The sequence below is a fragment of the Vigna umbellata genome, chromosome 9 (assembly GCF_029865625.1).
Source record: "Vigna umbellata cultivar VRB3 chromosome 9, Vumbellata_1.0, whole genome shotgun sequence".
Lineage (NCBI taxonomy): Eukaryota > Viridiplantae > Streptophyta > Magnoliopsida > Fabales > Fabaceae > Vigna > Vigna umbellata.
Window position 1 is genome coordinate 279,955 of NC_142173.1, and position 12,202 is coordinate 292,156.

The window sequence follows — 12,202 nt, forward strand, 5'->3', positions numbered from 1 at the left end:
TTAATTTCTTTTCAGAACTTTGGACTAATTTAGTTCTTTATATTTAGAACTGTATGGATTTAGTTCCTTTTCACTAAATTTTATGAAATTTATTTATGTTTCAAATGCGTTTTTTAACTAGTATTGAGACAGAAATGTGTGAAACATAAACAAATCAAATACTATCATAAAAGTATTTGAAACATTAAATAAACCTAATAAAATTTAGTTAAAAAAACTAAATTAATAAATTTTTAATGTTGAAAGACTAAATTAAACTAAAATTTTGAAAATGAATTATTTTCAATTTTCACTGTTAATTAGGTATGTATTATACAATTTTTTTTAATCTCTCTTATTTAAACTAAAATATATGCGTCATTTAATTGGCTAGACAATAAATATATTAAATCATAAGTACTACAAGATGTGTAACATTTAATTAATCTATATAATAAATGGTTCGTAGTGACCTAGTCATTAGGCATCAATCTATAAACGCATTTTATTTGTTTTAAGGAACTTGAAAAGATCTATTCGAAAATTTAAGGAACTTGAAAAGATCTATTCGAAAATTAAGAGACACAATTATTATTTTATACACCAATGAGTGAAGATTTGTATATGTGAACAAAGTGCTAGATAATTTCATTTGCTTTTCTACTCATAATCAATTATAGCTATTTTTATTTTTTATTGCTGTAATAATAATAATTTTAAAAAATAATATTAAAAATGAAAAATATCTCATTTAATACAACCAACTTCACTATCTATATTCCCCACCTCCTGCGGAGAGAAATAAACCTTAACAAAGAAAAATAAGGTTTTGAAACTTGTAAAAACAGCCTCAGTTCACCAAGTTTTAAAGAGTAGTTTAAAACAGAGCACTTGAAAAACTTAGTTGAAGTTAGGGAAAATTACCGAAATTTAAGTGCGGTTGTGGATTTTTCGTGATCGGCACCGATCAAAGCCAGAACAAAACTTCAAAACGTAACCCTAACAAAGAAAATAAAAAGATAACTCTTTCCAACTAATTAAAAAAATGATAACTCTATAAAAAAACATGAAAATTGGGGTTTTATTTTATCTTGTAAAAGGAATTTGTTCCAGTAATTTGATTTGATTTTTTAACTAGTGGTTTGTTTATTATTAATTAATGTTAATATTGATGATTAAGACTATATCCTGTGCAAGTGGTGGGGTTTATTGGGTCTTTATCTGATTACCATATGTAATGCAATTTATTTTATTTTATTTTGAAGAGGCTAATTGGGAATCTTCATTAACCTTTGTGATCAAGCCTACTCTTGTACGCTAACTAACGACATATTTTCTTCTTATCTTATTGTTGCAGACTTTTGGGTCATCATTGAGCTTGGTGTAGGTAAAGAAATTTCATCACTTTTGTTCCTCTGCGCCCTTTTCTTCATCTCATTCATTTATAATCGAAACCTTTGCTCTGTTACTCCCTTGGATCACCGGTGTTTGGTTCATTTGGAGCACTGAGGTCTTTAATCTGATTTTTTTTTTGACCAATTCATGGCGGAACTGATAGGACCCCGCTTGTATTGCTGCTCTAATTGTAGAAACCAGGTCTCACTCCACGATGATATCATTTCCAAGGCTTTTCATGTAAACCTTCTCTCTCTCTCTCTCTCTCTCTCTCTCTCTCTCTCTCTCTCTGTTTTACTTTTCTGGGTGATTTTGGGACCAAAAATGTGTATGGGGTACTTTCTTTTACATTTTAAGTGAAAATTATATTTATTTTTTACAGTTGACTTCTTAGATGTATCGGTTTGTTGCCAATTGAAATCATCATCTACCTATTTACTTCAAAAGGGTAAGGGCTTTGCTGAGTATTATTGTTTCTAGGTGTCATTACTATTACAAAGGTAAAGTGGGGAAATTCCGGGGTGATTTCAAGAAAGGAAAGAAATTTGACCTCTTGTTTTGTAATTGAGGTTAAGTACAAAACTGTCGTTCAATCAACAGTGAGACCAGTCTCACTAGACTCACTTATATAGCCAAATATGTATATTTGTTAATACTATTAGGACTACAATGAATTCAGGCCTTATAAATACTGAGAAGACATGGTGTTTACAATCAATTAGCTGTACATACACCAAGTGACAGTAGTTATAGATGTCAGTTTGATGTGGCTGTTGCTGTGATTTTCAAAAAATGGGTTTTGGTTGAGTATGACTTTGGTTGAAATTTGAAAACATAATTTCAAATGTGGCCGCGGGGAGACAATGGCAGTGTTAAAGATGTGGAAAGTAGGTGATTTAGATTTTCGACCTTTCATATCTTTGTCTCTGAGTTTGTTATTGACATAACAGTCAAACATCACAAAGATTGCCAATATGTTGTGTTTTGTTCATTCATTATTTGACATATTTCCTAGATGAAGATATTCCCAAAGGCATCTTTGTATGTTCTCATTTGGTTGTTCTCGGTATTTAGACATAAATTTAAGGTTTATGATTTTATCTGGTACAAAAGCTTTCCGGGGTCATTTTTCTTAAATTGTCGTCCTAAATTTTATAATCAGGGAAGAAATGGCCGAGCCTTTCTGTTTTCCCATGCAATGAATGTTGTGACGGGGCCAAAAGAAGACAGGCATCTATTGACTGGCCTCCACACTGTTGCTGATGTTTATTGTGGTGATTGCCGTGAAGTGTTGGGTTGGAAGTATGAAAGAGCTTATGAAGCGTCCCAGAGGTACAAGGAAGGAAAGTTTATACTTGAAAAGTCAAAAATTGTTAAGGACAACTGGTAGCATTACACCGTAACCCCAATCCATTCATTCTGCTCTTCATGTTGCCTCTTTCATGCTTTGTGGTGTAATCTTGTATAGGAGAACCTTCAACCATTTGAAAATTGTCATTGTTTCCCCACCTTTAATTTCCTCAGGTTATGGCCAGAAGTGAAATTGGTATATAAACTGTTTATTCCTTGTTAATAGTATTGTGTATTCATTTCTGCTCTATGGATATCATGGCATGGTTACAGATTTCTTTTTGGGGAGTCGAACTTTGCTGACAGGCAAAGTTTATTACTCAGGTTATGGCTTGAATCTCTTGGATATAAAGTAATAGATCTTCTTATGATTAAATTTGATATTTGGTAATAGCACAAATTGGCCAGCTTCAAAGTTTGGCTTTTTGTATGGTCCCTTTCCACGATTGATGTTGTCATTTTTAAGTTCTGCTTCAATTTTTCAATTATTGTAAGCTGTTCGTACATAACAGAATATATGTTATTCTGCTTCAATATTTCTCATCCATGCATTCAGTTCTCTTGACCATTTACAATGTTCCGAATTTTTTGTTTTTTTGAAAGGGTAAGGATAAAGCTTTTATTAAGAATATTAGTTTTTGCACGACAGGTGCCAAAACAAAGTCAATAACATCCAACATCAGAATAAACAAGGAGCGAAAAAAGGGTACCAGTTCCTCCCTGCCTACCCATCTTTACATTCATTAGAAGCATATCAACTATTGAACACTTTCCTTTACTAGTGTGTTACTCAAGGTATACGTTGAATATAATTTTTGAAAACAGTAACTAATTTCCTATGCAGCTTCCCTTACAATGTTCCTATTTATAGAACAGTAAGTTTTGAGATTCAGGAAATTTGAAAAAAACAAAGTAGAAGGTTTAATAAAATTGATGAAATTTAGTGAAGTCCATCATCACATAAAAAGAGAGTAGACATAATTTGGTGGATTTCATCAAATTTGGATCAATAATTTTCAAGAGTGTTAGAGAGTGAGCGTGTTGCATAATTGGCAATGATAGCTACTAGTTGGTAGAATTTAATACCATCGACAAAGATTTTGGATTCAATTATTTTACTATATATACGTTCATTGCCATATGATATCGTGATAATAAGCCCAAGGCTTGTTGCATGTAGTACTTCACACATTCATGTATTTTCTTCCTTTCTTATTTGTTCAATAATATCCAAGCATGGGAACTCTTAGCTAATTTCTGATCGCTCTGTCGGTCCCTTAAGCGGGAGAAAGATTCTTCTAGAGAGTCTAAGTTGTAAAAATGCTGACAATAATAAAATAAAATCCACTAATAAATATTTTCTTAGACGTGTATATCTACGGCTAAATTTGAAGATAACAAAACTAACAATTAATTAAGACATCCATATATTATAAAGGAAGATATAATAGATAAGAGAGTGAGAGAGAATAAAAGAAAATATGAAAGTATGCTCAGTGCGAGAGATCTCGTCAGGGATTTTTTTCCTTGTTCCAAATGGAGAAAGCACAAACTCTATTTATAGAGTTTGGAGAGTACATGTGACTGCCGCAACTGAAAACGTGTGGGAGAATCCTGAGTCTTGTGGCTGGTGAGAACTGCGTCAACAAACTAAGATGTTAGGGGAAAATTCCGAGCCATACAGATGAAGAGCTTGACCACGGGAAAGAACTGTTCATTGCGCAACGTTCACTTGTTGCTTTCAGAAACTTATTTTTGCAATACTTATTTTATATCCCGATATATTGCAAAATAAAAATTGAAAGAAAAGAAGAATTTTCCTGGGTTTTATAAGATGTAATACATAAGAGTTGATATAACAAGTTATATAAACCAGTCCTAAATCGAGAAGTTTAACGCATATTATAGTTGGTATAATAAGTTATTATGAATCAAAGACACTTGATGTGTGTTAGAGGTTTATGAATCATAATACACACCATAACCATTGCTGTTATCGTTGTGTTAAGCTTATTAGACCATGCACATACCCAATATTTCTATTGTTCTAGAGATTCTAAACCAAGATCTCATGTAAGTGGTCCCACTAACATTCATATAACTTATTCCATCAAATGTATGATGCAAATCATACATCATCCATAAAGGGATATAAAGATTATTAAAACATTTGTTTAAACTAAAATTCTTTCATCACATAGAATTTTAATTACAAAGTTTAACCTTTTAAAAATACAGTCTCGAACACTTTCGCACAGAAATCATAGGAATGAATATATTTAATTTAAAATCAATTTAGTGCTATCAAGACTAACAAGTGACTTATTTTTATCAATATGAACTGTATTCATGGGATCTTCAATCACAAAGGTTGGGTTACAATCACTTGTTTGTTTGTAAGTGGCTTAAGTATCATTCCCTTTGATGTTTTTAATATCATATTTCTTCCTAATTATTTTGTTAGAGAATCTGTTAGATTTCGTTCTGACTTCACATAATCAATAGAAATAGTTTCACTCTTTAGCAACTGCTTCACTAAATTGTGTCTCAATTGTATATGTTTGTTCTCTTAATTGTAAGTCTTGTTTTTAGCTATAACTATTGCCAATTGACAATCATAGTGTATTTACATCGATGAAGTTGGTTTCATTCCTAGTGAAATGTTTGTTAAGAAGTTTTTCAACCACTCAGTCTCACTACTAGTCATCTCAAGAGCAACAAACTCAAATTCCATTATTGATCTTGCAATAATTGTTTGTCTGACTGATCACTTTGTAATCGCACCTCCTCCAAGATTGAATGCATAACCACTAGTGAATTTTGTCTCATCTGAATCAAAGATTCACTTAGCACCATTATACCCTTCTAGTACAATGGGAAATCCATTATATTCAATGACATAATCCATTGAATCTCTTAAGTACATAAGCCTAGTAAGTGCATCCTAGTATTCTTAATTTGGCCATTGAGTATACCTACTCAATCTATCTACTGCATAAACAATATTAGGTTTAGACAAGCTAATCAAAAACTATAAGCTCCCAATTATCTAAGCATAATGAGAATGAAAGATAAATTCTACTATATTTTTCATTAATTTAGAGTTAACATCATAAGGGGTATTCACTAGTTTGAAGTCATAATACCTAAACTTCTTAAGAAATTTCTCCATGTATTGTTCTTGAAATAGTAATATACAATCTCTCTTCCTTATGATTCTAACACCTAAAATTATATTGGTTTCACCCATATTTTTCATTTCAAAATTCAATCCTAAAAACAATTTAATTCTAGCGACAATCTCGTTACGTGTACCGGAAATTAGCATGTCATCCACATACAAGCATATAATGACACATTCACCATTTTCAAATTTAGAGTACATACATTTATCAACATCATTAGGTGAAAAACCATCACAAAGCAACACATTATCAAGTTTTTTCATGTCATTGTTTTGGTGCTTGTTTCAACTATACAAAGATTTTAAAAGTTTGCATACTTTATTCTCTAGATCAGGTACAACACATCCTTCAAGTTGAGTTATATAAATTTCCTCCTCCAAATTACCATCCAAAATAACAGTTTTAACATCCATTTGATTTATTACTAGTTTATGATAGTTGTTAAGACTAACAACACTCAAATTGAGGAAATCCTAGTCATAAAAGGCGTCAAAATAATCTATGTTAGGTTTTTTAATAAAGCTTTTTACTACTAATTTTGCTTTATACTTCTTTATAGATTCATTAGGGTGATATATTTTCTTAAAGACCCACTTACAATCAATGAGTTTTTCTCCTTTTGGAAAAACTACCAAGGTCCAAGTACTATTTTTCTAAATTGATTCAATTTTAGTCCTAATGGTCTTATCCCACTATTTTGTATCAAGAGCATTAATAGCTTCTATAAAGCTACTTAAATCATTATCAACTAGATAAGTATAGAAATAATTACCAAAGAAATTTTTCTTCCTCTTTCTTTTTAGGATTTAAGAAGAAACAAAAGACAGAGGAAGGAAAATTTCTTTGGTAATGATTTCTATACTTATCTTGTTGAGAATGATCCAAGTAGCTTTGTAGAACCTCCTAGTGCTCCTGACGCAAAGCAGTGGGATAAGTGTTAGCAAAATCTTGAAGTTTAGAAGTTTTGATGATGTCTTAAAGTCAAGTTGCAAGAAGACCTTCACGAAGACTTGTTTGTGTTAAAACTTTTGTAATTTAGTAGTTTTATGTATAGGGTGTTATTCATCCTTGATTCCATGTATTTTTTGCTTTAAAATTTGTTTAGGAGTTAGAAAAACTTTGCAATAACCGATTAACACTTAAGATAATGGATTATCACATAAAGGTTTTCAAGTTTACTAAAATCTCATTTTTTTCTATGGAATAATCGATTATCAGCCCATGATAATCAATCACAACTAGCCGTTGAAGTTGTTAGGCATGTTTTTGGCCTTGGTGCATTCATTAAATGCATAATCGATTACCATAAGTGAATAATCAATTATCACACGTTAAATAACTAACAACATATTTTTAGATGTGTGCTTGAGTGAGATTCTTATATATTGAGTTGATTCTTCATTCTAAAAACCGAAAAAATACGAAAATCTTATCTGATTGTTTGTGTGCTAGGATAAGTGTATTCTAGGGTTTGTGTAACCCTTGTGATGTGACTTTAAGAACTTGGTGTTGGCATAGAGCAAATATTTTTACTAGGTTTGTAATTGAGTGTTGTTGTTGTTGTTGAGTGAAGTCTTTCATCCTTTGTGAATATTTAAATGAGGTGGTAATCCTTCGTGAATCATTCGAAGGAGGTGTTCATCCCTTGTGGCCTTACGGGTAGGGCTGGGCAAAAATAACTTAACTGTACTAAATTATAGTTAATTGTACTGTTTTATACTAAAAAAAACTAATCCATTTTAACCAAAAACTATTTATACTATTATCTAGTTCAAGTTAGAAAAACTGAACTTATAATATTTTCAGTGCAGTTTGTGCAGTTAACTGAAATTTTGTTCTTTTGTTTTTTGCTGACCCCATTCCCCTCTCTCACCACTTGTTTAATTGATTTCTGCTTCGATTTAGCTGCATGACTCCATTACAAATGATACAGACGGGAAGAGAGAGAAAGATTAATGGGTTTTAAGTTCTAAAATGTCCAAGTTGTTCTAGTACTTGAAAACAAAAATCTTCAATCAAGTAACTTTATGAATAATAAACCATATAAAATACAGATAAACATGGATGATTTGACACTAATGTTTTATATTCAATTTTGAGTTTTGGTTTTCATAATTGACATCAGTTTGTAGATAATTTTTACATGATTGATGTGAAATTTTAATTTTGATTAAATAATCATTTATCCAATAAAATTTTGTATTTGTATATATATAAGTTTTATAAAAGTTTGTAAAAAAAATTACACGTGAGCAATATAAATGTTAGTTGAGATGGTAAAGGGAGTGTTATAAAAAGTATTGTGAAATAGTGTTAATTTAAAAGTTTTGATTTATGAATTACCTGAAGAACTTTTGTAGTGGAGAGCTGCGTCACTTTTGGTCTAATTTCATAAATTAATTGAAATAGTGATAGCTAATTTGACCTGATTTGTTAAAAATTATAGTAATATATTATCACTGTACACACATTAACTTGAGTAAAACCTATGATACAGACACTTGAGTAAAACCCGCAGTATAGAAACTCGCATTACAGAAAAGACTTCCTGATGTAAGTTCAGTTATTAGTTAATTAGTATAAGTTCAGATTTTTAAAACTGAACTGTTAAACACTACAGTTAGTTGTTATAGTGAGTAATTCAATTTTCTTTAGTTTATTAAAAATATAGTTAACTATAGTTTAGTACAGTTCAATTAATTATGCCCAACCCTGCTTACGGGAAGTGAGTCTCATCTCTTGTGGTAACAAGAGAAGTGTTCTAAACCTTAAACTTATTGGTTCTTTGTGATTGTAATAATTTGTTGGTTTTGTGATAGTGGAACGTTAATCTTCATTTGGATTAACAACTAGACGTACAATCCTTGTGATCTAAACCAATATAAAATTCTGTGCAATTTTCTCTCTACCTTACACTTTTTATAATTTTTTTAATTTATCGTTAAGGAAATTGAATTATAAGAGAAAATTATTAAAGGTACGATTTGCGATAAGAAATCAATTCACCACCCCTTTGGTTTGTTGTTTACGTTAACAATTTCGCTGCACCTTAGTAGCTTTGTAGAAGCTACTAGTGCTCCTGACACAAAACAATGGGATAAGGCCATTAAAACTGAGACTGAATCAATTTCGAAAAATAGTACTTGGACCTTAGTATATTTTCCTAAAGGAGCAAGATCCATGAGTTGTAAGTGGATCTTTAAGAAAATTTATCATCCTAATGGATTTAAAGAGAACTATAAGGCAATATTTGTAGAAAAAGGCTTTACTGAAAAATCCAACATAGACTATTTTGACATCTTTGCCCGTATGATTATGATTTCCTTATTCGAGTTTTGTTAGCCTTAACAGCTATCCATAAGCTAGTGATGCACCAAATGGATGACATGAAAATTTTATATGACTCAACATGAAGGGTGTGTTGTGCCTGGTCAAGAGAATAAAGTGCGAACTTTTAAACTCTTTGTATAGGTTGAAACAAGCACCAAAAGAATGACATGAAAAACTTAATAATGTACTGCTATGTGATGGTTTTTCACCTAATAATGTTGATAAATGTGTTTACTATAAATATGAAAATGATGATTGTGTCATTATATGCTTGTATGTCGATGATATGTTAATTTTTGGTACATGCAATGAGATTGTTGCTAGAACAAAATTGTTTCTAGGATTGAATTTTGAAATGAAAGACATGGGTGAAGCCAATGTAATTTTAAGTGGTAGAATCATAAGGAAGGGATATAGTATATTTCTATCCCAAGAGCAATACATTGAGAAACTTCTTAAGAAGTTTGGATATTATGACTTTAAACCAATAAGTACCCCTTATGATGCTAACTCTAAATTAATGAAAAATAGAGGAGAATCTATATCTCCGCCTTAATATGCTAAGATAATTGAGATCTTACTACATTGAGGAGCTTTTTTAGACTTGATATTACTTATGCAGTAGGTAAACTAAGTAGGTACATTCAATGTCCAAATCAGGAACACTAGGATTCACTTACATGACTTGTGAGATACTTAGGAGGTTCAATGGATTATGTCATTAAATATAGTGGGTTTCCTGATGTACCAGAAGGGTAATGATGCTAACTAAATCTCATATTCATATGAGACAAAATTCACTAGTGGTTATGTATTCACACTTGGGGTGGTGCGATTACATGAAGATCAGCCAGACAAACAATTATTGCGAGATCAATAATGCAATTTGAGTTTGTTGCTCTTGAGATGACTGATAGTAAGGTTGAGTGGTTGAAAAACTTTTTAGCGAACATTCCTCTAGGAATGAAGCCAACCTCATTGGTGTCAATACATTGTGATTGCCAATCGACAATAGCTATAACTAAAAACAAGAATTACAATAGGAATAACATATACAATTGAGACGCAATTTAGTGAAATAGCTACTAAAGAGTATAACTATTTCTATTGATTATGTGAAGTTAGAACAAAATCTATTATATCCTTTTACAAAACCCTTGGGAAGAATTATGATCTCATAAACATCGACGAGAATGAGACTTAAGCCATTTGCAAACAAACCAGTGACGATAACCCAACCTTTGTGATGGGAGATCCTATGAATAAGGTTCAAATGGGTAAAATAAAGTCACTTGTTATTTCTGATAACACTAAATTGATTTAAATCAAATATGTCCTATGGTGTGTGAAAGTGCTAGAGACTGCATTATTGAGAGGATAAACTTTGTAAATAAAATTATTTGTGGTGAAAGAATTTTAATTTAAACAAATATTTTAATGATCTTCATATCCCTTACGGTGACATATGATTTACAACATACACTTGATGAAATCACCTATATGAGTGATAAGTGAGGTCGCTTGCATGAAATCTTAGCATGATCTCTAGAACACTCATGAATACTGAGCATGCGCATGGTCTAGTAAGCGTAACACAACGATAACAATAAGAATTGTGGGATGTATTGTGATAAACCTTTAACACACATTTAGTGTCATTGGTTCATATAGCTTGTTATACCAATTATATTGTGTGTTAAGTTTTTCAATCTAAGATTGGTTCATATAGCTTGTTATACCAACTTTAATACATTACATCTTATAAAATCCAAGAAAAATTATTCTTTCTTTCAATCTTTATTTCTCGTCTTTTGCAATATGTTGGGATTGTTGTAAAACCTATGTGTATCGCAAAAGTCGTTGGTTTGTGAATGTTGTTGAGTAAAACGTAGCATCTCCACAAGTGTAGGGATTTGATTCCCTGTGAAATCGCAAGGCTTTTCCGTAGACAAGGCATGAGATCTTCCCAAAGTTCCTTTTCTTTGTTAAAAGCAGTTTTGACTAACAACTTATATAGGATTCTTTCACAAATCTTGAACTTTAGGCTAGTTCACAAATTCTATAAATAAAGTGTGGTGCATTCTCCAAAACACACTTTCTTATTCTCTTAATTTCTTCCTTCCTCTTTTCTTTCGTATAAGATCCTAGATTTATTACTTTATTCTTTTTAGAGTTCTTTGTTAGTTCTGATATCTTCAAATATTTTGGAAAAATTTATGTTATATTTTGGGAAATTTTGTGCAGTACACTACAAATAAGTCTTTAAAGATAGTGAATTTACACACATCGAAAAATCTTTGTTCGTTATTTTTATTAGTTTTTGTTAGCATTTTTTTCTTACAATATTTTGAGATTTGAGAGAGGGTGGATACCACGAACAACGGGCATAGTCTTTCTTGACAAAACTCAAACCTCTATGCTTCATGTGCCAAGAAAGATTAAGCGACCAGCAAAATAGCTAAAAGCAAAAAAACTATTTTCACTGGACTTCTAATCAATTCTACTTATGGTTTTAATTAGTAAGACTTAAATATAATTATTATGAATTTAATTAAAAATAAAAAGTATGATGTATCAATAATAGTTGATATCAAACATTTGATCTACTCATTTTTTATATTAAACTTTGAAAATTGTGCTTGATTTACACTAAGACCTTCATAAAAATAAGGATATTTTAAATTAAAGTAGAGTGTTTTAGAGTAAAATTAAAAAAGAACGTGTTCCTGGTGCTTCATTATTTGTGTTGGAGTACAAATGCATGATGTCTATGCTACGCTGCAGCTCCAATGAGTGCCCCCACATCATGCTTGTACTCTATTCAACGTTGATCACCATCCCAAAGAACATGCTATGAAGAAGAACAAAAGAAAGAAAGATGGGGAGCTTGTGATTTTGAGCACCATGATCTGTGCTTTGATGATACCATATGAAGTGGAAGAGAAAAAAGAATGGGTGGGTTG

At 31.2% G+C, this 12,202-nt stretch overlaps 1 protein-coding gene across 1 annotated transcript; it reads left to right on the top strand.

Annotated features, from left to right (window-relative positions):
- Positions 1-1,234: 1,234 nt before the first annotated feature.
- On the top strand, positions 1,235-3,154 carry LOC124845650 (protein yippee-like At4g27745). The gene is made up of 2 exons (XM_047322789.2): positions 1,235-1,614; positions 2,537-3,154. The coding sequence occupies exons 1-2, from the start codon at positions 1,522-1,524 to the stop codon at positions 2,762-2,764; spliced, it is 321 nt and encodes a 106-aa protein (XP_047178745.1). The 5' UTR covers positions 1,235-1,521; the 3' UTR covers positions 2,765-3,154.
- The last annotated feature ends 9,048 nt before the right edge of the window (positions 3,155-12,202 follow it).

What these genes read in the sequence shown, in the direction of transcription:
- LOC124845650 (XM_047322789.2), top strand. Translation starts at nt 1,522, where the DNA reads ATGGCGGAACTGATAGGACCCCGCTTGTATTGCTGCTCTAATTGTAGA. An exon ending in TCATTTCCAAGGCTTTTCAT is followed by an intron (nt 1,615 to 2,536) that starts GTAAACCTTCTC and finishes TTTTATAATCAG; the next exon opens with GGAAGAAATGGCCGAGCCTT.